The 25337-nt window shown below is 39.0% G+C and overlaps 1 protein-coding gene across 1 annotated transcript in view; it reads right to left on the minus strand.

Annotated features, from left to right (window-relative positions):
- LOC116658124 overlaps positions 1-24360 on the minus strand; it is a 42695-nt gene extending 18335 nt beyond the window's left edge. The window contains exons 1-2 of the mRNA XM_032462358.1: positions 24261-24360; positions 2338-2437 (exon numbers count right to left, since the gene is read on the minus strand). Of these exons, the coding sequence (XP_032318249.1) occupies positions 2338-2437; positions 24261-24292 (132 nt within the window). The 5' untranslated portion in view covers positions 24293-24360. The remainder of the gene's footprint in view (positions 1-2337; positions 2438-24260) is intronic.
- Positions 24361-25337: the final 977 nt, after the last annotated feature.

The raw sequence follows: 25337 nt of genomic DNA on the forward strand, positions 1-25337 counted from the left end.
CTTACTATTTAAAAAAAATAGAGCAAACCCCAAATCACTCTGCAATCATGCTCTTCTCACTCATGTTTGCTGTGATGCTTTGGTGATTGGGAGAAAGTGTCTATAGCTGGTGCGTCAGGACTTTTACAGGCTTGTGAAGGGGGATAATTAATGGTGTCTGTCTGTCTTGAATATCAAGGTTGAAGAAACCAAAGCCCTTACTTTGCTTTGGAGTATCTTTTATGGTATTGAATTTTTCTCTGATTTGGTATCACACATGATCCTTAAGCTCTTTTGTTTTCCAGAAAAAGGGTCAATTTTTTTGTCCTCTTGCAAAAAATCTACAGATCTACTGGCATGTTTGGCTATAGGATTCAGATCCCACAACTCTAACTGAGGCCTACAGTGCACCCAGTGCTGCCAGAGTTATGTGATTCCCACAACATGATTTGATGTGTAATGAAATGGAAGCTGGTAAACATTAATTAGAAAAGACACCTGCACCCCGATGTTCGTTGCAACACTATTTACAATACCCAAGACATGGGAACAATCTAAATGTCTACTGATGGATGAATGAATGAATGGATAAAGATTATGTGGTGTATATATACAATGGAATATTATTCAGCCATAAAAAATGCAATTTTGACATTTGCAACAATATGGATGAAACTTGAGGGCATTATGCTAAGTGATATAAGTCAGACTAAGACAAATATTGTATGTTCTCACTTGCACTACGTGGGATCTAACAACAGCAGCAACAGTAAAACAAGCTCAGAGATACAGAGAACAGATTGGTGACTGGTGGTTGACAGAGGCAGAGGGTGTGGGCAAAATGGGTGAAGAAGATTACAGAGTTCAAGTTATAAAATAAATATTCATGAAGATGTTTATGTACAGCTTGGCGACTATAGTTAATAATAATACTGTATGGCATATTTGAAAGTTGCTAAGAAAGTAAATCTTAAAAGTTCTCATCACAAGAAAAAAAATCTGTAACTGTGTGTGGTGATGAATGTTAACCAGACTTAACCTGGTGATCATTTTGCAGTATATACACATATTTAATCATTATGTTGTATACCTGAAACGAACACCATGTTAAATGTCCATTATACATTAAAAAAAAAAAGTGAAAGAAAAAAGGAAATGGAATAGCAATTCAGTCCATCAATGGATAGGATTATTTGTTGGTTCTTGGTAGGCGTTGTCCGACTGCTTTCTAAAGAATACTTCAAGTTTACAGTATCACTAGTGCCTGTTTTGCCCATCACTAACCTTGATAAATATTCGTTGATTGAATGGTTATAATGTTTAATATGAAGTCTGCTGATAAGCTCATTGGCACTCAGATCTGACCTCGAGTCTAGGTGTCTGTCTTTTACCCTTTGTCCCTTTGCTCACTTCCATGCAATTTTGTTCAGATGTCTCCTAAATACATTTAATCTCAGATGTATCGTGCAAGGAGTTCTGAAAACCCTGCTTCACTCTTTTAATGCAGCATTTTTTCCAAGAAAATCTCCATGCCTGCATGTTAGTGAGTCACTTAACATTTGATCAATTAGCAACAAGACACTGACTCAGAAACAAAGAAAAAGTTTCAACAAAATGGCATGAGCAGATGACAAATCTGAGAAAGAACGCTTCCTTTTTTTTTTTTTTTTTTCCATTTAGCCCACTGACCCTTTTTTTCTGGACTGGAATAGGGATGCCTTCAAAGATGTTCTTATGCTGCTGCACGGAACTGTTCTGTGCTGTTTATGGTTGAAGACAAGCTCGCCATTCAGTGAGGCAACCCTGCCGCTGTCTTACACACAAAAGAACGATTCAAGGGTAACCTACTTGATATCCTAGTATTATATCCTAAACATAAAATATTCGCAGTCCTAGTCTGAAGTACACATTTGAAATGTAAAGCAGGAAAGACATGTGAATATAGACTCAGTTATTAACACTACTTGTATTATTAAACATAGTTTATTGGAAAACATTCCCAGGATATAAGTAGTGAGTTATTTGTTTGGGGAGGTAGGTAGAAATTCCTCCTCCTTACAAAACAATCTCGTTTGATTTCTTCATGTTCAGTAAATTCTAAGCACTGGGGAATACATTTTCCTTCCTATAACTCAATGTGGTTTGCATTAGTCCTTAATAAATATATTATGATATGCTCCATACCTCCAGTTTGCAGTTTGAGAAATCATTGTGTAGCTTCCTGCCAACCACCTCCAAAATGAACAAACAGGCTATTGCACTCAAGGTGAGTAACTGTGTATCTTTTAAAATTGAATTATTAGCCTTTTAAAAAATTAATCATCCTCACTTGTGCACCAACCTCGACAGACTACTGACCTCCTCTAAGCGCTGTTGAAGGTTATTCAAAGTGGTGGTGATATTTTCAAGTCGTTTTTTCGAAGGCATTCGTTTTTGAACCAACAGGATTCTGTAGCTGCTAAAAAAGAGGCATCACAAAGGCAGTACATGAAGCAAAAACAATGAGATCATTAGTTGGATTGCAGGTAAAATTACTTGAAGCTGTTTGATTTTTCTGCATAGAGTATAATTTTTTTTCAGCAAGGTAAATCTAAGAAATTATCCACACTGAAGAATTCATTTGATTTTAAGTCATGTAAGTTCATATAGATATATGAACTTGGGCCATACAAGTAATAGAGATACAGAGATATGAACTTACATGTCCCTTTAAAACAATTATCAACATAGTTGTACAAATATGTCAAAAATTTTCCATTGTAATCTCTTCTTGTTGTGGTTGATTATTGGAAACTTGCTGCAGGCAAATACTTGTTTCTTAGGTCATCAGACTATCATCACCAAGTAAATATGTATCACTTGCTTATATGGTGATTGTATTTGTGATGTTAAAATAAGGCTATAAAGATATGTTATTCATCCTAAAGAGAACTCGTTATCATGGAATTTCCCCCCATAATTTGGTATGGTTGGGCTGAGTGAATGTTTGGTTGAATTTCTAATATTACATAATCAGATGTGCTTTAATAATTAAAAAATATGAACGAGCCATTCGTGCTGGTGCACTGAACCACAGCCTGTGTGAAGGAATCTTTCTGAAATGCCACTGATGTCAGTGGAAATCAGAACCTTAGGCTTGTAGCTTTCATATCAGCAGAAAGCAGTGTGGGTGCTACCCAACAGGAATAAATTGACTCTTATTCACAACTCAGATAAATTTAATAGTTAAGACTAAGAGCTCATTGAAAAAAAATTTGAAAAGGGAGCCATGATGGACAGGATGCAGAAAACCAGATTAACAGCATTTTTTTCATTCATTTATTCAATGATTCAAGACATACTTATTGTATGCCTACTGTGTGCCATGCACCGTGCGAGAGTATTTTCCTATTGTTTTGGGGAAAAAAATGTTATTAATGTTGGGGTACTTGAGACGAGAATCGATGAAAGGGGTTGGGTTGGTTTATTTTTTACATTTTTTTCTTTTTTTTTTTAAATTGAAGTGTGGTTAATTGAAGCAAAATTTTAATTGGCACATTTACCTACAGTATTGGGTCTCTCTGTATACCGATTTCAACTGAGCAAGATAGGGCGGGGCAAAGAAAATGCTAAGAGGAACAAAGTAGTTTCAGGTTGTATTCGAGATTTGCTGCTACTTGAAGACCACTGAAAACTCTTTTGTCATTTGAGCCAGAGTGTCTCCTTTCCCCTGCCATAGACGATAAATAACCTATACTTATTTTATCTGCTCAACATCCCAGAAAACGAGACATTTCTGGCTTATTATCTGCCCTGACATAGATTAGGCAGTGGAAAAATTCCTAGCCTAATCTGTGAGCTAATGAGAAAGGTGAAAATTGGAAGCGGTCATTCAGAATCTGATTAAATGTAAGAATGTATGTATTTATTTCGGGCAACTTAGTTACAAGTAATTCTGTTGGGGGAACCCAGCTTGGTGGACACATCCAGGACGGAGGGTAGATCAGGAGACAGATCATCCGTACGTGAATGTGGTAAGTAATCTGCTGAAACTCAGATACAGGTTCACACAGGAGCGATTTACTCTTCTCAGGATAGCCTACCAGTACCACTGGCAGATTCTCAGCGACTCTGCGATTGGGCCATACAAGTAATTGAGCCAAAATGATAAGGTCTGGTTAAATAGTGAACTGGGGGTGGGGAGGCTGGTTCTTTTATGACTGTAGATTTTTCATAGCTGTTTTGCTTTTGTCACTATTTTCCTACTTGGTATAACTCTGAATGTGGCCCATTCTATTTTTTAAAAGGCAGCTCTTTATTTCACCCAAAATATGAACTTGTTAAGATTTCAATATATAAAGTGTGCTTTTTTTTTTTTTTTTTCGCTTGATACAAGGACGACTATCTCAGGCCAACATTCTGTAGGAAATGGAGGCTGCGTTTAGGCACTGCTGCTCCAGGACTAACCACTGTTGTCCTTTGTACCACTCTGTCATCAAGCATTTCCATGGCAATCTAAAACTGGCTTTCACTGATGGTTTTCTCAGTTTTTAAATTTGTGGAAAAGATTATTAAAGATTACACTGCACTGATCAACATCGACTGGTTAACCACGTATAAAGCTTTGCACCGTGGTGCTGCTAAGAGCACGAAAGTCAGCAGGGATGAGTTACTCATGCGTCAGATAACGCCTTCAAGAGGAAGGAAATAGAGGTGGGTTCTGGTCACTCTCTCCCTGTTTTAACATACGCCATAAACATTTCACATCTCTAGATGAGTATTCCTCTGCTACAGACAATTGAATGATAAGCATTCTCCTGCATGAAAATGAATTCGCTTTATGACCAGGATCTAATAGTGGTCTTAATAGACACAAGCTCCAACTATCTATTTCCTGGCAGAAAAAAGAGCTACACATAAAATATTCTAAAATGAAAATAAACTTAGGTAAAACATTTGGCTTCTTTACAACTTCTTGCAAGTTAATATATAGAGGCTCCTCTTGTGCTCTGCATGGTTTATCGGGCATTTTTATACGGTTTAAGGGGCCGTGGGTCGAACCCTGTAAACATGTTCAGTCGTGCAGTATGGCTTGGAATTGTGAAGGCTTGCCTGCCCACTGGCTGCTGTATGCAACCACACCAGAATTGCTGTGTGATGACCATTTTAGTCTTACCCAGGGGGATAACTTGGCTCACCTGGGAGCAGAGGTGATCAGGCCCTCTAGTCAGGTACAGTGCCCTTTTAAAATTTTACAAGAGGATGTCAGTCCGCTCCCAGCACACCTGTCTATGGAAGCAAACAGCTCTGCACTTAACTCCCACAGTGAAGCAACCGTACTCAGGGTCCTTTCCAGGAGTCTAATCTTGACCAGCCTTTCAATCACTTTCAAAAGCTTGGTTGAGATAAATGCAGTCATAAAGGACTGCATAAAGATGGTATTATCCATCCATTTATCTCCATATGTATTTTTCAAACACATGTTTGGTAGCAGATGCTTTTATCAAATGGGATTTTATGTGCAGCCTGATACTTAAAATGGATTAAAAGAGGCACCTACCCTGATGGAGTCTTTTTTGGCTGAGATGGGACCCCTGAAGTCTTCCATGGAACACATAGCTCTGCAATGAACAATTTGAAAACCATTGCTCTAATCTGGGGTTGCAAGCCCAAAAGTCTTTAGAGGCTCACTCAGGTGAAGGTACATGAGTCTGTGTCTAAGGAACTTGGGAAGTAGTGAGGGATACATGTAAGAAACAAAGATCACATTTGAATGGGTGCCTTTGGGGAGGTATGTGTGTTCTTGTTATAGCAGGTGTGTGTGTGTGTGTACATTTTGGAGGATAACTGATAAAACTGTAATTCAGAAAAATTCTTTGATTTTTCTCAGGTATTGCTCCCACTTTTAAAATGGAAAAAGTATTACCTAAAAAACAAGTTTGTTGGATAATTAAATGAGATCATGCATATGAAATACTTAATTAGAGTACCTGGCACAAAATGAGCACTCTGTAACTATTAAGTAGTAATATATTTTATAACTAGAAGAATATATGCCAATGTAAGAGCTAATGAAAACCATCAATTATGTTTTGGGAATTGATAGCTTTATTTTTCACTTTATAACTCCATTTTTTATTTGCTGAGCTATTGTGAACTAAATTACATTCATCATTACATTTCACCTCGAAGTACTTCCAATGTGCAGCTTTACAAAACTATGAGCGCACATACACCTAAAATAACATGACCGTGTCTGAAAATAAAAATTCCTTCATACCATCCGATACTCAGTCCACTGTCAAATTTTGCCATTTGTCCGTGAAAGAGCTTTTATAGTTTGTTTGTCCAACAAATAATTTTAAATGGAAAAACACTTACTTAGCGTTGCTCTCTATATAATCCATGCCTCACTTGACGATTTTAAGCAATTAATTTCATACAAGTTGGCTAGTGGAGCAGGACAAATATTAGGCAAACAAAGGGCAAGGAAAAGACCTGGCTCGAACAGTCTGCTAATCTGAGCCGACAGCCGGAGCGTGCTGCTCATGGCAATCGGAATCCAGTGTCACGGGATCGGGAGTCATGCTTTTTGAATTCATTTCAGCAAGTAATATGACAATGAGCAATAACACAAACCTGAGAACTGACAATATGGAACAGAGAATTCACAGCTGTTTCCATAGAGAGTAACTGGTCTGACAAATTATGCATGTAATGGTGCCAGCTGGGTGAGTTTGCCTTTCATCTCCTGAAGTTCCAGTGTAGTGGACATACCCAGTTTGTGAACGCATTCAAATAGCCGGGGACGTCCTATGAGGTGAAAAATAGAGGCGCCCAGAAAGCAAAGAAGTAATTTTTTTTAAAGTTACTTTCTAATATTTTCTATGTAATTGAGTGAATTATAATCAAACTGAAAGAACTCAGCACCAGGAAGGTACACTGATGCAAAGAAATGAAATTTTAGTGGAGTCAACAGAGTTTAAAATGTAGATTTAGCAGAAAATGATATGGCAAAGGGTTATTTTTTGTTTTTCAAATATGAATGCTGGCTGCTTTGATTTTGAGCTGTTGACATATATTTCCACCACTTGTGCTTTTGTGCTTTTATGAGAGACTCACAGCAATCAGAGAAAAGATAAACAAGAATAAAACTGAACATTGTTTTTTAAATTTACTTTAGCCTGAGGTTTCCCAGGCTAGCTGCCAGTGAATTCCCAGAGACTTCTGATCTTTGAAGATAAAGCTAAATTTTTTAGTCATCCCTTCTCGCTCCAAAGTCCCCCACCAAACACACACTCATACTCACATAGTCCTTGTATAATAATTTGTAGGAATAATTTGACAACTGCAGGAATCACTGGTATGATTTATGCTCTCACAGGAAGCAGTGGCTTTTTTATGAGTTTGGGGGGCTGGAATCAAGTCAGATATTTTAACCATTCCTTCTAAGTGTCCTTCCTTGTCTCCTCTGCTCCATGTTTTCTCATTCGAAACATTCTTTCTGAGTGATCACATTCGTTATGTTTCAAGTACGTTAGGTTTCCTTATTCAAAAATATAATTAATTCTAGGAATAATGGAGCACCTATTGTGTGTCAGGTCCTTTCATTGGCACCAGGGAGCCAATAGGAAACAAGACAGACAAGCATGTCCATCCTCACGGAGCCGGCATTCTAGAGTGGGAGAGAGAAAGGAACCAAAGTAAACCAGTGAGACGTAGACTATACGATGGAGAAAAACAAACTCAAGAAGGAAGAAGGAGTGTTCTGGTTAGGTGGGAGTAGGGTGAGAAATCACAATTATAAGCAGGGTAGCTGGGGAAGGCTTTTATTAAGCCAGGTGCCTTGATGTGGGGCTCCATTTACTAGAGGAAAGGGATGATTATATGTATATTTTAAAGACTTTATTTTTTTAAGAGCAGAGCAGTTTTAGGTTTACAACAAGATTGAGAGACAAGCACAAAAATTTCCCATTGAACCCCCCCCCATTCCAACACATGTCGAGCCTCCCCCATCATTGGCATTCCTCAGCAGAACAGACTCTTTTATTTCTTGCAACAAGTATGACTCTACATTGACACATCATTGTTGCCTAAAGTCCATAGTTAGTATTAGGGCTGAATTTTGTACATTGTATGGGTTTGGAAAAATATATAACAACATGTATCCACCACTGTAGCATCACATAGAGTAATTTCACTGCCCTAAAAATTCTCTGTGCTTCACCTATTCATCCCTCCCCATAACTCCTGGCAACCACTAATCTTTTTACTGATTTTATAGTTTTACCTTTTCCAGAATGTCATATAGTTGAAATCATACTGTATGTTGCCTTTTCAGATTTCTTTCACTGGGTAATATGAACTTACAGTTCCTCTTTGTCTTTTCCTGGCTTGATAGTTCATTTCTTTTTAGCAGTGAATAATATTCCACCATCTGGATGTACTACAGTTTATTTATCCATTCATATACTAAAGGACATCTTGGGTGCTTCCAAGTTTTGGTAATTATGAATTAAGCTGCCATAAACATCCATGTGCAGATTTTTATATGGACATACATTTTCAACTCCTTTGGGTAAATGCCAAGGAGTGTAACTGCTGGATCATATGGTAAGAGTATGTTTAGTTTTATAAGAAACCACAAAACTGTCTTCCAAAGTAGCTCTACCATTTTGCATTCCCAGCAGCAATACATCAGAGTTTCTCCTGCTCTACATCCTTGCCAGTGTTTGGTGTTGTCTGTGTTCCAGATTTTGGCCATTCCAGTAAGTATGTAGTGGTATCTCATTATTTTAACTTGCATTTCCTTGATGACATTGGGGGTGCAGTGTTATGCAGCATGTGCTGACTATGACACTTGGGAATAGTAGATGACAGAAATGAGCAGAGCTAGTGGCAGAGTATTATGAAGATATGTAATTTAAAGCTTTTTTTTTTTTCTTTATACAGAAGAGGGAGGGAAAATGACTTGGAACCCACCATGAGAAAAAAGGACCCCTACTTCACTTGTAGGTCCAGGGAGTATAAGGGCTGTAAGAGGGAAATCAAGCTCAATGTTAGACATTTCGAGGAAAGCAAGGTTCATAGAGGAGAACTGTGTTTTCATTAGGGCAAGAAAGTGAAAGAAAATTTAGAGAAGGAAAATTGAGGATATAGGGGAATTTACTAATGCATGTCCACAGCATAATGGTAAGATTTCAGCTTTGATTTCTTTCTTATTTTTAAGTTTTCATGTTCTACTGTCTAATGTGCATCTCAATATGATGAACACAGGCATCTCAAGCTCAGAATAGCCCAAACTGAACTCACTATTTTCCCTCTAAACCTGCTTCTCCTCCTATAACATCTTTCGTTCCTCCCAAGCTGGAGGCTGGAGACAGCCCTGCTTCCTCCCTCTCCCCTACCTCTCACATTCGATGGAGGCCCAGGTCCTGTCTGTTACACTCTCAGGGACCCAAATGGGTCCCCACAACTGCTGACCTAGTACATGCCCTTTCATTACTCGGCATGAGATATTAAAAGAATTTTCAAAAATGCCTTTATATCTCTAGTCTCGCTTCCAATTAACCAGCTTAGCTAATGAAAAGGATATGGATTCTTAAGTCAGATATTTCTCAGTTTGCATACTGCTTTGAGACTTACTGTTGGACAAGAGAAAAGATAATTAAAGCTTTCTGATTTTAAACTTTCCTCACTTGTCAAAATGGGACACAATAAAATTGCCTTCTTTATAAGGTTACTGCTAAAATTAAATGAAAGAACACCTACCTAATTTATGGTGTTAAATGATGTCCAATTAATGTTAGTTTTCTTCTTCCTCTTACCTTTCTAATCTTTCTATAATGCAAATTTGATTGTGTTATACTGTAAAAATAAAACATCTCAGGTAGAATCTCCCTGACTATAGAATGGAAAACAAGTCTCTACCATGGCACAAAAAAGTTGAATGATCTTGCTATTTTATAACTTTTCCCCTCTCACCCTTAGTCACAGCTGATGGGCTTAAGTCCTAGTAGCTGCATTGGCACTAAACCACTTGGCTCAATTTCTACATAGTACAGCATCCTAGAAATGGGCTCGGTTAGAAACTGACATTCGCTTGCCAAAAATTCATTTTCTTTTGTGTTGTAGCTCACCTTCCCAGCTGTAATCACTGTGTTGTCTCACTCCTATACTCTTTATATGCTTCAGTCTTCTGCCATAAAATGGGGCGATGTTTCTGAGTACTGGGTAGCAGAATTTACATAGACGTGATATGTACCATTTCCAGGCTTGGTCCTTAAAGCTTTATGTAATCCTCCATGCTCCCTTTCTCGTTGTCCGCAGGCCAGTTGTGGACAGTGCAATGGAAGGTGCTGAGCTTACAGGGTACAGGAGTTTAGATCCGAGAATGATTACAGGAGCCGTGTCCCCTCTCAGCCTACAATGGATTGTGATGTAAACAAGAATGAAGCTTTTCTGGTGGTGATAATTCATTGATATTTTATTGTTGATTCTAGTAACTTTTAGCCTACTAGACTAACACAAAAATGGTGGGGGGCTTGCTGCTGTAATAAAACCTAAAGTGTGTGTCAGAGGTTCAGAGGCTGAACAATGGGCTACAAAGGAGCCGATGTAACAGGATGACATTGAGATCCATTCTTTATCGTGATCAACTATTCTGTAAAAATGTAACTTTTAATAAATAGCTAGAAAGGCAGACCTCAAGCCTGCCAATATTGTCTCTATGAAAAGTGGTTGGAAAACAGAACATCATTCATGAGTATCGGTTACTATTCGGTGAGTCTGGCAGAGTATTGCAGGAAAGAGAAGGGGTTAGAAAATAGTTGGCCTATTTTTTAACAAAAAAAAAAAAAAAAAAAAAGAAAGGAACAGGAGACTTTTGGAGGCCTTTCTAAGGTGGGAAAGCTGATTGTTTCTGAGCTCCAAATGGTGAGAGGCATAAAGGAGGCTTTGCGCCCTAAAAACCCAGTGAGACTTTTCAAGTGAAGTGGGTTACTCAGCCCTGTGGACAAATCACATTAAAGGCGTCCTCCCATTTAGCCTGTTGTTCCACTGGATGTCAAGTCAACGGAGCCCGCTGAGTGGAGAGATGGGGGCTGGGGGTGAGCAAGCACAGAAACAAACACGAAGTCAAGGACAGCACTTCGAGCGTAGCTACTGGCACGTGAAAGTCAAGTAAATCAGAAGCCTACTACTACACTTCCGAGTGACTTGTCAATGAAGCAGTGTCAATAAAAAAAAGAAAAAGCCTTTGAATGTTCACGCTATTAAACAAATTTCAGACCACCAGCTTACTCCAAGGGGAAAGGAGCTGTGAAAGCGGGGCGCCCCCAGAGGATGGCATTCTTCCCAGTGTGGGTGATGGAAAAGGATGAACCTTCTAAGAGTTTGAGTCAGGGGCCAAAAAGAAGAATGATCAATAAAGAGTTCCTCCCAGAAAGCAGAAACAGGGTCTAATTTGGGCATCTCTACCAAGTGTTGGGACAAAAACCTATATCCTCCCAGGTTGACCCAACAGGATTTCAGAATCATTGCTCTCAAATGACTGTTCCTCTCATTCTTACCTTCTTTAAATGGGCATATTCACTGAAGTTATCCAGGATAACTGCAGGATATTGCAGGATAACTACAATTACATATATAAATTATTATATATAAAATATATAATTAAATATATAAATAAATTTGTTTTCTTAGTACATGTAGAATCACCAGAAATAACATTTGCACTTGAGGACTGCACATCTCCTGGAGGGTCTAGACTTTGAAGTAGAAGCAGTGACTGAATGAGACTTTGCCTGTCTCTTTTTGGGAAGGTGGCAAGGGTATTCTGTGTGTGAAGAGCAAAGGTATATTCAAAACACAGGGGTGTCAAAGACTGGCTAGTTGTTCATAGATATCTATTTTATTTGGCCAGTGGCTAGACATTACTTCTCAGCCTTTTCATAGGTGGGGTCATGTGACTACTTTCTGCTCAGTGGGATCGTGGGTGAAGGTGCTGTCCCCCACTTTCAGGCTGGCTCCTCACATAACTCTCTCTGCCTTTGTCTTCTGGTCCCTGCTGAGGATCAGGCAGAGCCTTAAGGTCCCAGGATGTGGCTTGAGTGACTGCATGCAGCAGTACCTCCTTGATAACCCTTATTATATGATGGCACAAGCAAGAAGCAAACATTTATTATGATAAGACACTGAGGTTTTGTTTTTTTTTTCCCATAGAAGTTAGCCTCCCTTGCCAAGTACACTTGAATCCCAGAAGACAAAGCTGGAGTAGAGTTCTTAGCTTCCCTGGGAGTTAATCGTGGCCATATGACTGACTGAGTTGCAGCAAATGGAATATAAATACATGTACAGTGTGCCATTTCTGGGCCAGCAGTCATGACCCTCCAAGGTCCCTGTCTGTTGGGTGGATGCAAAAAGTAATCATGCCTTAGGAGACTGCAGAGTCTCTGAAGGTGAAGGAAGGAGACTGGATTTCTGAATTAGTGCGTGGAGAAAAGCCACATGTCAACCGGGTGCATCCACTTTACATGAGTGAGACGTAAGCTTTTGTTTTACTTGTATACATCTCAAGTCTTTTTCTAATAGCACTTAGCATTTACACTAAGTAATAAAGAGGCCATATTCCTTTATATTTCCTTTGCTTGCATGTTACTTAGTCAGTTTGAGATGTCCTTCTCTGACTTTTTCCAACTGAAAGTTCTTATTCAGCCTTCAAAACTTTCCTCAGGTTCCACTACTTTCTAAATTTTTCTTAATTCATGAGCAGTCTTCTATTCTCTTCTCCAGGATAATCGAGAATTTTATGTATCTCTATTATTGTCTTTACATTATTTAATTATAATAATTAAGTTGCTCATCAGATACATAAAATAGATAAAAAACAAGGACCTACTGTATGCCACAAGGAACTATATTCAGTTTCTTGTAATAACATATAACATAATGGAAAATAATCTGAGAAAAAATAGGTGTATATATATGTATAACTGAATCGTTTTGCTGTACACCTGCAACTAACACTGTAAATCAACTACACTTCAATAAAAAACAAAATTAAATACTGTCTCAAATCTCAACTACTTTCTAAATTTTTCTTAATTCTATGAGCAGTTATCTATTCTCTTCTCCAGGATACTTGAGAGTTTCATATATCTCCATTATTGTCTTTACATTATTCAATTATAATGATTAATTTGCACATCAGCCTTTCTTTCTTGACACTGAAGTCACTGAGGGCAGGTGTTTGCTTTATGTCTCTCTGGTTCTGCCACGCCTCACACAGGGTAGATATATGGTTTCAGAGTGAACAAAAACATTTGTCTGTATTGAGATGTATGTGTCATCTTATGTGGTCAAAGATACTGAAATGTTTTATGAGTATCGAATATACACTGAATATGTATCAAAGTAAAATAATAGAGTTTAATTGGAAACCTCATTAAAATAGGTTCAGCTTTGGAACAAACGGAACAGATGATCTGTCTGTGTCAGTTTCAGTATATGGAAATCCTAATAATGCCATGACCCTGATGGAAGGGAACAGAGGATGCTATAATGGAGATTTTTCTTCCCACTCATCTCAGGTTAAGAAGGGATTTTAATTATTCCTACACTAAACGATAAATTATTCACAAACCGGCTGATCTGAGTGCTCTGTCTCCACTCCATCCGAGTAACGTTTCAGGCCTCCTCAGGCCTGTGCTGCGTCTGGGCTGTTCAAATGCTGTCCGTTTGGCCTTTTGCTGAGGTTTCTCACCACTTTTTTCAAGGTCTTTTATGACCGAATAGAAACTTTTATTTCATCAGATGAATTTCAAAAGAAAGCCATTTGGGAGAAAGATAATTATATTTGATTTCGGATCCAATATAAACAAAGGAAAACAACCTACACACATTTGAGCGGTTCATGTGAGAGTCTTCTCCTTTGAATCTTACCTTAATAGTTAAAAAAAAAAAACCCTGCATATCAAGAATATGAATCAGATGTCCTTACACTGATTGGATTCTCAAAAAGTTTTATTTTTACTATAGCACACTGTATGAATACAGTGAAAAGGCCATGGATTTAGAAGAAAGAGCTCATTTGCTTTGGAGAGAAAATGCCTCAGAGAAAATGTTGTCCTCCAGGTTAATTCAGTTTATATTTCTGGATAATATGATAAGGACTGATCACCAAAAGGTGAACAAGATGGACCAAAATGCCGTGAGCTCAACAATCAGGGCCTCTTATTTCACTGGTCTCATCTTTTTCTATACACACTCTCCTAATGCATGGAGTAAAGCTCTTATTAAGTGCTCTCTTCTAGAGTACTTTTAAGTGACAGCCTCAGATTTTCCATGTATGTGTGAAGATAAACAAGCGAACAGACACCTGGCACTGTTTACACCAAGGTGCCTGTCTCCTTTGTACCTATGATTAACTTCTTACAAAATATAAATATTAAATTTCACATGGTATTTTGAAATGTCACTATTTTAAGCAAAAATAAGCTTCAGGAGAGAGATTAGCTGAGTCATATACTTATTACAATAAAACAATAAAAATGCATGTAGAATTACAATTTCCCAGTGTATACTATTGCCTTGCTGAAACTGCAGAGTATATATGAGCAGCATTGAAGAGAAAATGGGTGTAGGGCTTAGTATTAAAGCCATCTGGTGCTCATGAATAAAAGGTCTTTACTTTGTCTCTCCCCATTTTCATTTTAAAAGATTACCAAACAATTGGAAAGAGTGGATCACCCTTTGTTATTTTATGTTTGTTGCTTCCCTGCACCTTGTTGCTCTGGGCAAACGACACCATGATGCTCTATTGTTAAGGAGAACAGACAGCAATGGTGGAGCCACAAGGCTTTTATTATTACTATTTTGAAATGCAAAAATGGCTTTAAAAACTGATCGGACAAGAATAACAGTAATACTTACATTGAACACAAAAGCACACTATTCCTGGCTTAAAAGTGTCAATGTACCAACTATCTAGGTTTTAAGTAATAGTCTCTATTCTTTATACCATGGAAAAGAGACCGTTTTTCTACTTGTAAGAAGAATGGCAAAGAGGCATTGTGAATTCACTTAGGCAAGATAGGAATCCGGACAGGTAAATGTTGCTATGAAATTCCATAGCCTGATGCTCACATTCTCTTTTATGCCTTAATTATTTGTACTCAAGTTTCAGAGTATTTTAACTCATGATCTTTTCTATCGCAGTAGCTCAAGGCTCCCCGTTTTCCTGGCCGTCCCTTGTTGTTTCTATATAGACACCAGGAACCACAGACTGAACAATTATTAAAGTCACCTCTTCAATCTCCACGTGCACCCCTACTGTCCCCCAAAACCTTGACCTACAACTTACCCATGTCCCACTACCGTAGAGCACCTTTTGTTCAGGAACTCTAGCCACACCTCACAGTCTTCCTTCCCTTCTTACTCACTTTCCTTACCCCAGTCCGTCAGTCTGGGAGCTTTCCCTGTCTCCTGAGCACCTCTGAAATAAACCCCTTCGACCCCACTCCCAGTCAGAGGTTTTATGCCTGATCTTGTCTCACTTCTAGAACTGGTCTCCTAACTGCGCCGGCGATGTCTGGTCTCTCTCCTTTCTAATTTTATCTTTCTTTCTCTCAAACTTGTGTTTCTGAAACAAATCTGATCTACTTGAACAACTCTGTTTAGTCCTCACCGTGTGCATCACAGTGAAGATTTCTTAACATGGCTCCTGAGGTCCCCCATAAGGCGGCTCCACATCCCATCTTTTGCACGGCTCCCCACCATCACCTTCCGTTCCAGCCACGCCGGATCACCCCCACTCCCAGGACATTCCCTCATCCACGTGCTGAGAATCCCCTTCTGAGGGGGAGAGCCTGGAGAGGCAGCAGGGCTCAGTGCCGAGGGCCGTGGATCTCGGGCTCAACTTAAACGGGCCTGAGTCTCTGCTCTGCAATTTGCTGCCCATGAGGCCTGACCAAGTTACCTAAAATTACTAAGCCCAAGCCCCCAGTATCTCACCTATAAAAGAGGGCTAATAACGTATGCTCTTACGGCTGACATGAAGACTATACACACTTACTTGGATAAAGTGCTGGGCACAGGGACTGGCAAGCAGCAAAGGCCCAGTGACTAGCAGCTACTGTTCCACGACTGCTGCTCCTGCTTGGACCGCAGTTCCCAGTCCTGCCACCGCAGCTGTCTTTGCCTTGAGTGGCTAATGCACTTTTTGAAATTCTCAGTGGCAGTTCTTTCTTTTTCCGAAAGTGTGCTTGATTATCAGAAGCAAATGAAAATATTTTTATTTAATTCTTTGAAAATGAGTGATTAAATTGTATAATAGTATCCCAGTCATCTGATTATAAAATAACATTCTAATACTCCAGTTTTGGTGATTAGCTTTGAAAACAATTTCAACGGAAGAGTCCAAAAGTGTTTGGAGAAATATTGGTGTCATGAAGTGGTCGTATGGTTAGGATGACCAGGTAATTAATTATCCAGTTGCTTTTCTGAATGCAAGTGGCATTACTCATAATTATGCTGAGACTAGAAGAATGAACAAGAATAGTGCCTGGCAAAGTGCCCCCCTCCCGACCCCAAGTTATCTTAGTTATTTTATCCTAAGTGAGATGCAAAGGCTTAGGTTGCAGAAAATTAAACTCCAAGCATCAAATATTATGTCAATGACATTTAAACATCAAATAATATATTATTTAACATGAACACCCGCCACCCAAATCAGTCACTGTCTTTTGGATAAAGCTAAGTTTACCTTTGATAGGTTTTGTTATGTGTGTGACATATGTGAATAAAATCCATTAAAATGGTAATTTTCAGATATTTATTCATTGGGAATTTAACTTTGATGAGGAAGGAGAGTAGTTTGGATATATTTCCAAATGTGGTAAAGACAAAGTAGCTCAGATGTAAGTTACAATATGCCCAGCTGCCAATAAGCTTCTCTGGGCTAGTGAGACAATAGAGACATTTCAGAGTTTTCTTTAATATTTGCATGAAGACACCTGTCAAGTTAGAGGTGATATTGAGTGTTCTTTGAAAGAAATAAAATGACAGGTATGAAAATACTAAATCAGCGTAGTATTGAAATGTTGTCATCACCACGGGGGAGAGCCCAAACATGACTGCTCTTTTCTCTTTGACATCTATTTCTTACGTCTTTCACAACTTTTTCCAAGAAAAGTGACACAAAGATTATTTCTGCTGTTCGCTTAGCTGGCAGGCAGTAGTCTGGACTTCAACAGGGAAACAAAATGCAAGCAAAGTGCTTCAACTGCTAAAGAAACACATTTCTGAGAGTATTCACCTGCTGAGAATCTCACATGCATTTTAAGAAGTTGGGGTTGTAAATCTCCTAATTTTTAAGTTATTATTTTCAGCTTTATTGCACGCTCATTAGGCGCTTTCTATGTGTAGAATACTTTGCTTCAGCACTGAGATTACAAAAGTTCGTAAAGCAGAGTTTCTTCTGGGAAGGTACTGGGCGGTGACCTCAGACGCTGGGCAGTAGAACCACACCTGCCCACCCATTAAGAACAGCTTCATAGAAGAAAGACCCTGCTTGTGTTGCCAGAGTTAAATAGATTCACTCAGCGTTTGTACCTGTAATTTTTTTTTTCTTACCTTTCCAAGTCCTAATCCTTGGCTCCTTTTTCTAGACTGTGATCCACTTTATAACTTTGTCCTCACACCTGTATTTAGAGTAGCCTCATGAATCACACACTGTCTGAAAACCACCGTGTTTAGACTTGGTGTGCCCCATATTCCCTGGAATGCACTTAGACTCCACTTGGGGAGGTGGGGGTTGGCATTTCTAGAAATGCAACATTACTTGGAGCCACAGAATATCACAGAAATAAACTTGTCAGAGATATTTGCAAATACACATAAAATCTGAATAAATATGACAAATTCCTTCAAAAACATTTATTGAGCATCTACAATGCATTCAGCATTAGTGAAGATGTTCCTGGATCGAGCAATCAGAAGAGCAATAATCTTACTGCTCTCAGGCTGCTGATACTCCATTCTGTGTGTGGAGCACAGACAGTGAATGGTATGTATCACGTAATATGTCAAATTGCAATATGTGTTCTGTAGAAAATCAATGTAGAACAAGGAGACTATGATATGACTGGGGGCCCTGTTTTTACAGGGAACACACAAAGGTCACTCTGATTAGGTGTTCTTTGTGCAGAGGGCATTTCCATTCGGGTGGTCAGGACAAAGCCTTGACCAGGTAGGTTCCGCACAGTCCTGGAGGAGAGTAAGGGATGATCTCAAGCACAACGGTGAAAAGATCGGCTCATGTTTATCGAGTGCTTAGGACAGCTAGGTGTTTCTGTAAGGGCTTTATATCCAATAACTTTCTATGAGGAAGATACAAGTATTAGCCACCATTTATAGGCAGGAAAACTGAGCCAACAGAAAAGCCAAATCACTCGAATGACAACACAGAGGAAGGAGTGAAACTGGGATTTGTGACCCAAGGAGTCTGGCTCCTGGAATCTGGCTCTTAACCCTCATGTTACGTGCGAGGAATCACTGCAATCAGTTCCATAATTTCCTAGTGCTAAGACTGCAGACATTAAATGTGCCCCTTCATAGGAACACCTTTGAGGATGATATATTCCAGTTCTGATGAAGGCACCAGCAAACATTACCCATTTTACAGTCCCCTGCCTTTTCCTTCCAAAAGTAAACTAGTGAAATATTTCCAATTTAGATTCATTAGGGAAGAAGATGAAAAAAGTTACTGAAAGTATTTATTGTATAATTACTATATGCTGGGCAGCTGCATGACAAAGTCATTGTTCTCTCAAGGATTACAGTCCACTAAAAACAAAGCCAATTAAAAGTTACAAAACAATGTGGTGTTTTGGTGAATTTTGTAGCAGGGCAGGCCCAGGTGCAATGGAAACACGGAGCAGAGGGCCTCTGACTCTGAGCCCAGGGAAGCAGCGCAGTTTAAGCTGAGACATGAGGACTACATGGACTATTAGATACATGCTCAGTACATCACTCACTGGTGGCTTTAAGGAGGTATACGTAGATTGGGGTTAGCCAAATTATGACTACAGGCCAAATCTGGCCCCTGACCTTTTTTGGTAAATAAAGTTATATTGGAAAATAACCACGGATCATTTGTGTACATATGGTTACCTTCTCAATACAGTGTTAGACCTTAATGGTTGTATGACCTGCAAAATAGAAAATATTTACTCTGGTCGTTTATAGAACAATTTGCCCACCCTTGCTGCAGATGACCTACTTGATTTGCATTAAATTACTTACCATTAAAATGAATGTTTTTAAGGTGCATTTGTAAAGATTCGTCATTTGATTGAGTCACGTTTGGAATAATTTTAAATTGGTTTCTCAAAATAAAAATATTTGAAAAGAAGTTAAAAGGGCTGGAAACATTGGCCCAGCTTTTTACAAGGCAATTATGCACGTATTTGTGTGCCCCGCTTCAGATGAGGCACATGTCCTGCAATTCATCACAGTCCCTGTCACTCCTTATTTTTCTTACACCTGGCTTCCTTGCCATGCCTTTATATTATCTTCCTGGACTCTCTAGGAACTTGAGTTTTGATGCTTGGAAAGTGAATCTGAGACAAACTGTGTCTTTTTAAACAAAGATGGGTACAGACAATCAGTGGAAGTTCAAGGGTTAAAATACAGGCTATTGGCTGAGGTCTTGGCCCGTGAAAATGAAACTTCTTGTATATTTTAACAAAGTTGAACCCTCATCAGTTCTATTTTCTGTCTCAGAATTATAAAAACCAAGACTGGAGTTTCTTGTCAAGAACAAAGGACCCTTCATAGTTTAGTAGGAAGATGAGAGATATTTTACTGGACCTCAAATGTCATGGAAATAGGAGAATATTATGCCAGTGAAAGAACAAGATAGAACGTATGCAGGGACCTATCTAGACCCAGTGTAATCTGAATAAAACGTGAATGACTATTGCAGTTGTCGTGACTAGTATTTTGTTTGTAATTTTCAACACTGTCTATTATATTGTGTCCTCTATGTTTTCTTTTAGTTGTTTCAGAGAAAGAAGGGTAGAGAAGGGGCAAGAAGGTAGCATTTCTCTCTGTAATGGACCCAGAGAAAATGTCCAGCTGGGAGAAGGGTGGTTGCAGAGAAGAAGGAAGCAGCAGAGTGTGGGCGAATGAACGGGGTGTTTGAAGTCAGCACGGGGAGCTCATCACCCAGGAAGCTCTGCATGGTGTTCACAGGCAACAGTGAGAGTAAGATTTTGCTGATTTCATGCCTGAGCCGGGCTCCTTAGATTCTCTTTTGTGAAGGCAGAGAGGTCCAAGAGCGTGGGCTGAGAGTTAAATGGTCCCAGCTGTGAAGATTATAGACCAGCAGGACATTGTGCTTATGTTTTGTGAAGCCAAATGCTTGGCATTTCAATTGTATCATCTGAAGTTTAGTGAAAAATTCAGTTCTTCCATCAAATATAACACAAGTTAATAGATAGTCTCTGAACTGTAGTTCCAAGTAGTAGATCAATAAACAAGTTGCCAGAATTTCTTTAGAGCCTGAAAGTATGAATTAGTTTTTGTTTGTTTGGAAAATGTAAATAACAGCTAATTGGGGAGGGAAGGGACAAATAAAAGATCCAACTTATATTTTATTCAATTCAAACTGGGCCTGTGGGTATATTTTTCAGAACTGCTCTCTTCCTTCTGACCTAGCTGAAGTGTTAGTACAGATTTACCTGGGAGCTTTCCAAGAAGATAGTCACTTTTCTTCGTCAAAGAACGTTTAAGATGCTCCATGATTCTTCCTGATTTCCTGCCTTTTTGTTTCCTTCTCCTTTTGTTCTATCTTATCTTTTTTTTCTTACTCATGTCTTTGTTTAAAAAAGTAGACACTGTTAAAGGGGGTAATTTGGCAAATGAGTTGATAGAGCAAAAAGTTCTTGAAAAAAGAAAGCTTCTTTGTTTTTTTCTCATCTTGTCGTTTATGTTAGGTTGAACCTTAAGAAAGTATAGATACTGAATGCTTTTGACCTAACAGAAAAAGGGCAAATTCATAGGGTTCAACCTGTCCAAGTTTATCATGTGTCTCCTCTACCCAAGACATTTTCAATCACACCCCATTGCTGGCAATGTAAATTCAGTCTCCATAACCTGGGTATGCAAGAGGTTTCACAATCTGGGCACAGCATTTTCTACCACAAATTCCCTAGTCCAGTCAAATCAGCCCAACTCAAGACCCATTTCTTTTAGAAGCCTTCATAGGTTGATATAGAAACCAATTACCTTCCCTTAACACATGGCCACGTGTGTACACACAGACTGTGGGGCACAATGTGTAATTAAACAAGAACTGAATTTTTGGTGTTGCAATACTCTGTAAAACGTTATTGTGATCCCAGAGTAAATTGAAAACTACTTATGAACAGAGCCTGTATTTTGAGCATTTTTCTATCTCTCTATCTATTCTAATATCTTAGAACCCAGTAGGTATTTGGCTACTATTTAAAAAAAATGTAGATTTTTCAGTGACAGTTTGTTCAAGACTTTGAGAACTTTGCCCAAACTGTTACCCTCTGGGGAGTTGAAAAGTGTAGGAGCTATGATTTCTGAAGTTCCTCTCGCTAATTTATGCCTTTCTGTATAATTTAGTAGAAGATGATTTAAAGTTCCTGTCCTTGGTTAGGCTCTGGATTCCAGACTTAATATTTAGTTGCTTATGTTCAATGACCTGATTAAGTTCAATAAAACTGTGGTCGAAAGTGTGAGAAGCAAATACGTATTCGAGAGCATCTCAGTCCGCGTTCCAGCAAAAGAATCCCTTTGTGTGAAATGTACAAACTGTCTAGAAGAAGAAAGTTACACCACACCTCACTCAAACCAAAAGCCCAGGGAAAAGAGGCTGTGTGGGAAAGGTAATTTTAGGTAACCCACTGAAGGATTTTTCTGCACGTGACAGCAGCTCTGCTACGACAGGTGCGGGGCTGCCGCGCGGCGGCAGGGGCCGCTGTGGAGCGGCCAGAGGCCCCAGCGTGTGACTGGCAGGGGCTGTCTTTCGGCAGCTGGGAGCCCCAGGAGGCAGCAGCGGTGACCGCGTGGCTGGCAGGTAGATGGCCGTGCAGCTGGCAGGGGAGACTGTGAGGCAATAACCTGGCTGGGGCTGCTGTCAGCGATTCAAACCAGGCATCGACCCTGCTTAGAGTTCTCTGAGAAACCAAGAGTTGACACCACCTGATTCTAAAAATAGCCAGCCAGACCACATGAACTGGCAAAGTCCAAATTTCATGTCTGTGTAGAATGACCTTCTTCCCCATGAATACGCGTGACTGGCTCTTTTGTTGGTACCTGTTTTCTTCAAAGGAAATGCCAAGCAACAGCAGCGTGAAGATGTTTTGCATCAGTTGAGAGACTCTTCAATTCATCCCTGTAAATGCCTAATTAAATGTTAAGTCTTGACCAGAAATAAGTTAGGGAAGCATCGGTTCTTTTAACCAAGGTTTAGAACAGCAATGCTCCAAGGTAACTTTCAGTTTTATAAAAACATGTTGTAATCTAATATTAAAGAAAGGTCACCTTTGCTGGCAATCCATATTTGTGCTTTGCAATTGTTTTAATCCGAAGTACATCCAAATGAAAGAGCATTAGGACAGCCAAGGTTAGAACTGGGCTGCTCTGGAGAACAAACACACACACACACACACACACACACACACACCTCCTAAATATACCCAGTTGATTTAAGAAATGATATTACGTGAAGAGGGAAGATTCGGAGCAGTAAGACTGTATCAAAGCTGATCAAAAAGCATAGCTTAAGAATTCATTGCCTTTACTGTGCTTGCTATTACATACACAAGAAATTAATTTCTAGCATTTACTTGCAGCAATGTGGTATGGACTAGCAATCCTCATGTTGAAGGTTATGGCTTCTAAAGAAACTAGGACAGTCTGCAGGTTTTTAAGGAAATGAAAGCTGCTACTCTGAAGAACGGCATCAGTGCCTTTTTTGAAAGAATAATCTTCTCTTTCCTCATATCTCCGTTCTTTCATCATTTTCCCTAGATTTTTTCAATATCCTTGATGTCACCTCAGTTCTTTCACCAAAATTTCAACCTCTTTTTTGGATAAGACTACTTAACCACATTTTCAACAGTAAGCAACTCCTGATATAGTGTAATGGTGAGAAACAAAGCTCTCAGTACCTGCATGTGATGGGTAGGAATGTCAGGGACATTCTGCAAAAGAGAGCCTCTTTATGGTTTCTGGCTCTGCTTGCAATTAGAGTCACTTTGGATCAGTCACCTGCTCGTGTTTCAGTTTGTTCCCCAGGAGAATGGAGGTTAATCTAATGTCACATCCCTTTACTATAGTCTTGAGGGACTGATAATATCTAAATTTGTAACTTGCAAATTGTTGTGAGGTCATTAAAACTAGAGACTTTATATAATTAAGTAGGCAACTTTTCACACTACCCAGTAAATTAGCTAGAAGCTTTTCACTGCTTTAAGCTTAGTCTAGCGTTTATATTAGTGTGTCAGTTACAACACTGAATGTATGAACTTACTTATTTTGGTTTATATATACCAATTCTTTGTCTGTGTACCTGAAAGAAGGATATTGCAAACAATGTGGAAACATTTACCAAATATTTACTGCTAATATTTCTGCTACACCATTTTATTTTCTTCTACATCTCAGGAAGTCCTAAGCAAGCTCACTATTGACTGTGACTTTGTAATATTACAGAATATATTTTTCCTTCTAACTGTAAAGATCACAGCTCCTCAACATTAGCTACCTTGGAGGAAAAAAAATTGCACTTTGAAACAAAGTTGTGATTATGAAACATTTCTTTGTGGTATCTTTTTAGGCAAACTGCAAAAAATATATCCATTGTTTATATTTTGATTACTTCATGAGTCTACTTTTTGTTTGTAATATAGGTAAAGCTGTTCTTATTTGAACCCAGGATCAAGATGACAAAAGGACATTCATGAGATATTCAGGACATCCATGACATGTGGTCAGGGAGTCCTGAACAGGAGACGAGTTTCACCTTCTTATCATCATGTGCCCCAGAGAATCCTTAACTTCATGTAACACATGCTTCTTCATTGACAAAATGGACCCAGTAATAGAAGGCCCATCACAGTGTATTTGTGAGGGTTCAACGTGTATTTATTTCATGGAAGGACTTGGCCCAGAACCTCACAAACAAGGCATAAGAAAGGACTGACCAGCAGCCCTGGGAGCTGCAGCCTTTTCCTCTCAGCTCATTCCCCGTTCCCATGTAACAGTACCTGGTTTGTCTCTTTAGGAAAGCCAGTTTCATTTTTCTCAGCTGAAGCAGACTGTTCTTCAGTATTTCTGGAAATAATAGTTTCTATGGAGGCAATTCTCTGAAAAATAAAATGAAAGTAAGTAAACCAACAAAAATCACAACAGATAGAACAAATTTATGGATAAAAATACAAGCTGTTACAACTGGTCTGCTTTGTTTTCCAGGATATTTGCACCTACATTTCCTAAAGATGACTTAGGCTATGTGGAAAAAAAACCCCTGAAAATCTGTGAGGCAAATTATAAATTTCTTACTGATTGCTTTACAATTAAAAAGATTGTATATGTCCATGAATGACTGAAAAATTGTGCTGAACACTGGAATTTGACACATTGTAAAATGATTATAAATCAATAAAAAATTTAAAAAAAATAAAAAGAAATTTTGTTGTGTATGTATTGTGTCCCAGCCCCTGAGCTGTGTGCTGGGCATTCAGTAGGAAACGCACTGTGCTATAGATGCTAGAGCCCGTCTCCTGCTGTCTGGCCGCTTGCAGTGAAGTGGTAAAAAAGATGTGAATCACATAATTATGAGTGTGACAAGGGTGGGGAAGGGGAAGGGAAAGGGCTAGGTAAGAGGGGAACAGAGTAAAGGAATTACCTAATCTGGCTTGGCCATAAATTCTCTCTGGAGTAGGGAATCTATTATTCCAACCCTAATAAAGAGCCCAATTGCATCAGAGGTGGTTAGCTTGCTTTACTAAAAAGGATTGCTGAGCCTCATCATCAAGAGTTATTTTTTTTTTAATTTACTAACATTATAAATAGAGACTACTTTTTTTTTTTTTAAACTTTGTTATCTACAATTTAATGTTAACCGTGATTTGGCGAACACTTGCTATTGGCTAATGATGTTGTAGGTGCTTTACAGGATTTTAACACAACTCTGTGAAGTTTTATTCCCATTTGGTCTATACAGAAACTGTGAGAGGTACAGAACTGAAGTAACGTTTCCAGTGGCACACAGGCAGGAAGGGGCGGAGCTGAGACGGGTGCCCAGGTCTGGTGTCTCCAATGCGGACAAGCTTCGCGATTCT

The sequence above is a fragment of the Camelus ferus genome, chromosome 2, assembly GCF_009834535.1.
Source record: "Camelus ferus isolate YT-003-E chromosome 2, BCGSAC_Cfer_1.0, whole genome shotgun sequence".
Taxonomy (NCBI): Eukaryota; Metazoa; Chordata; class Mammalia; order Artiodactyla; family Camelidae; genus Camelus; species Camelus ferus.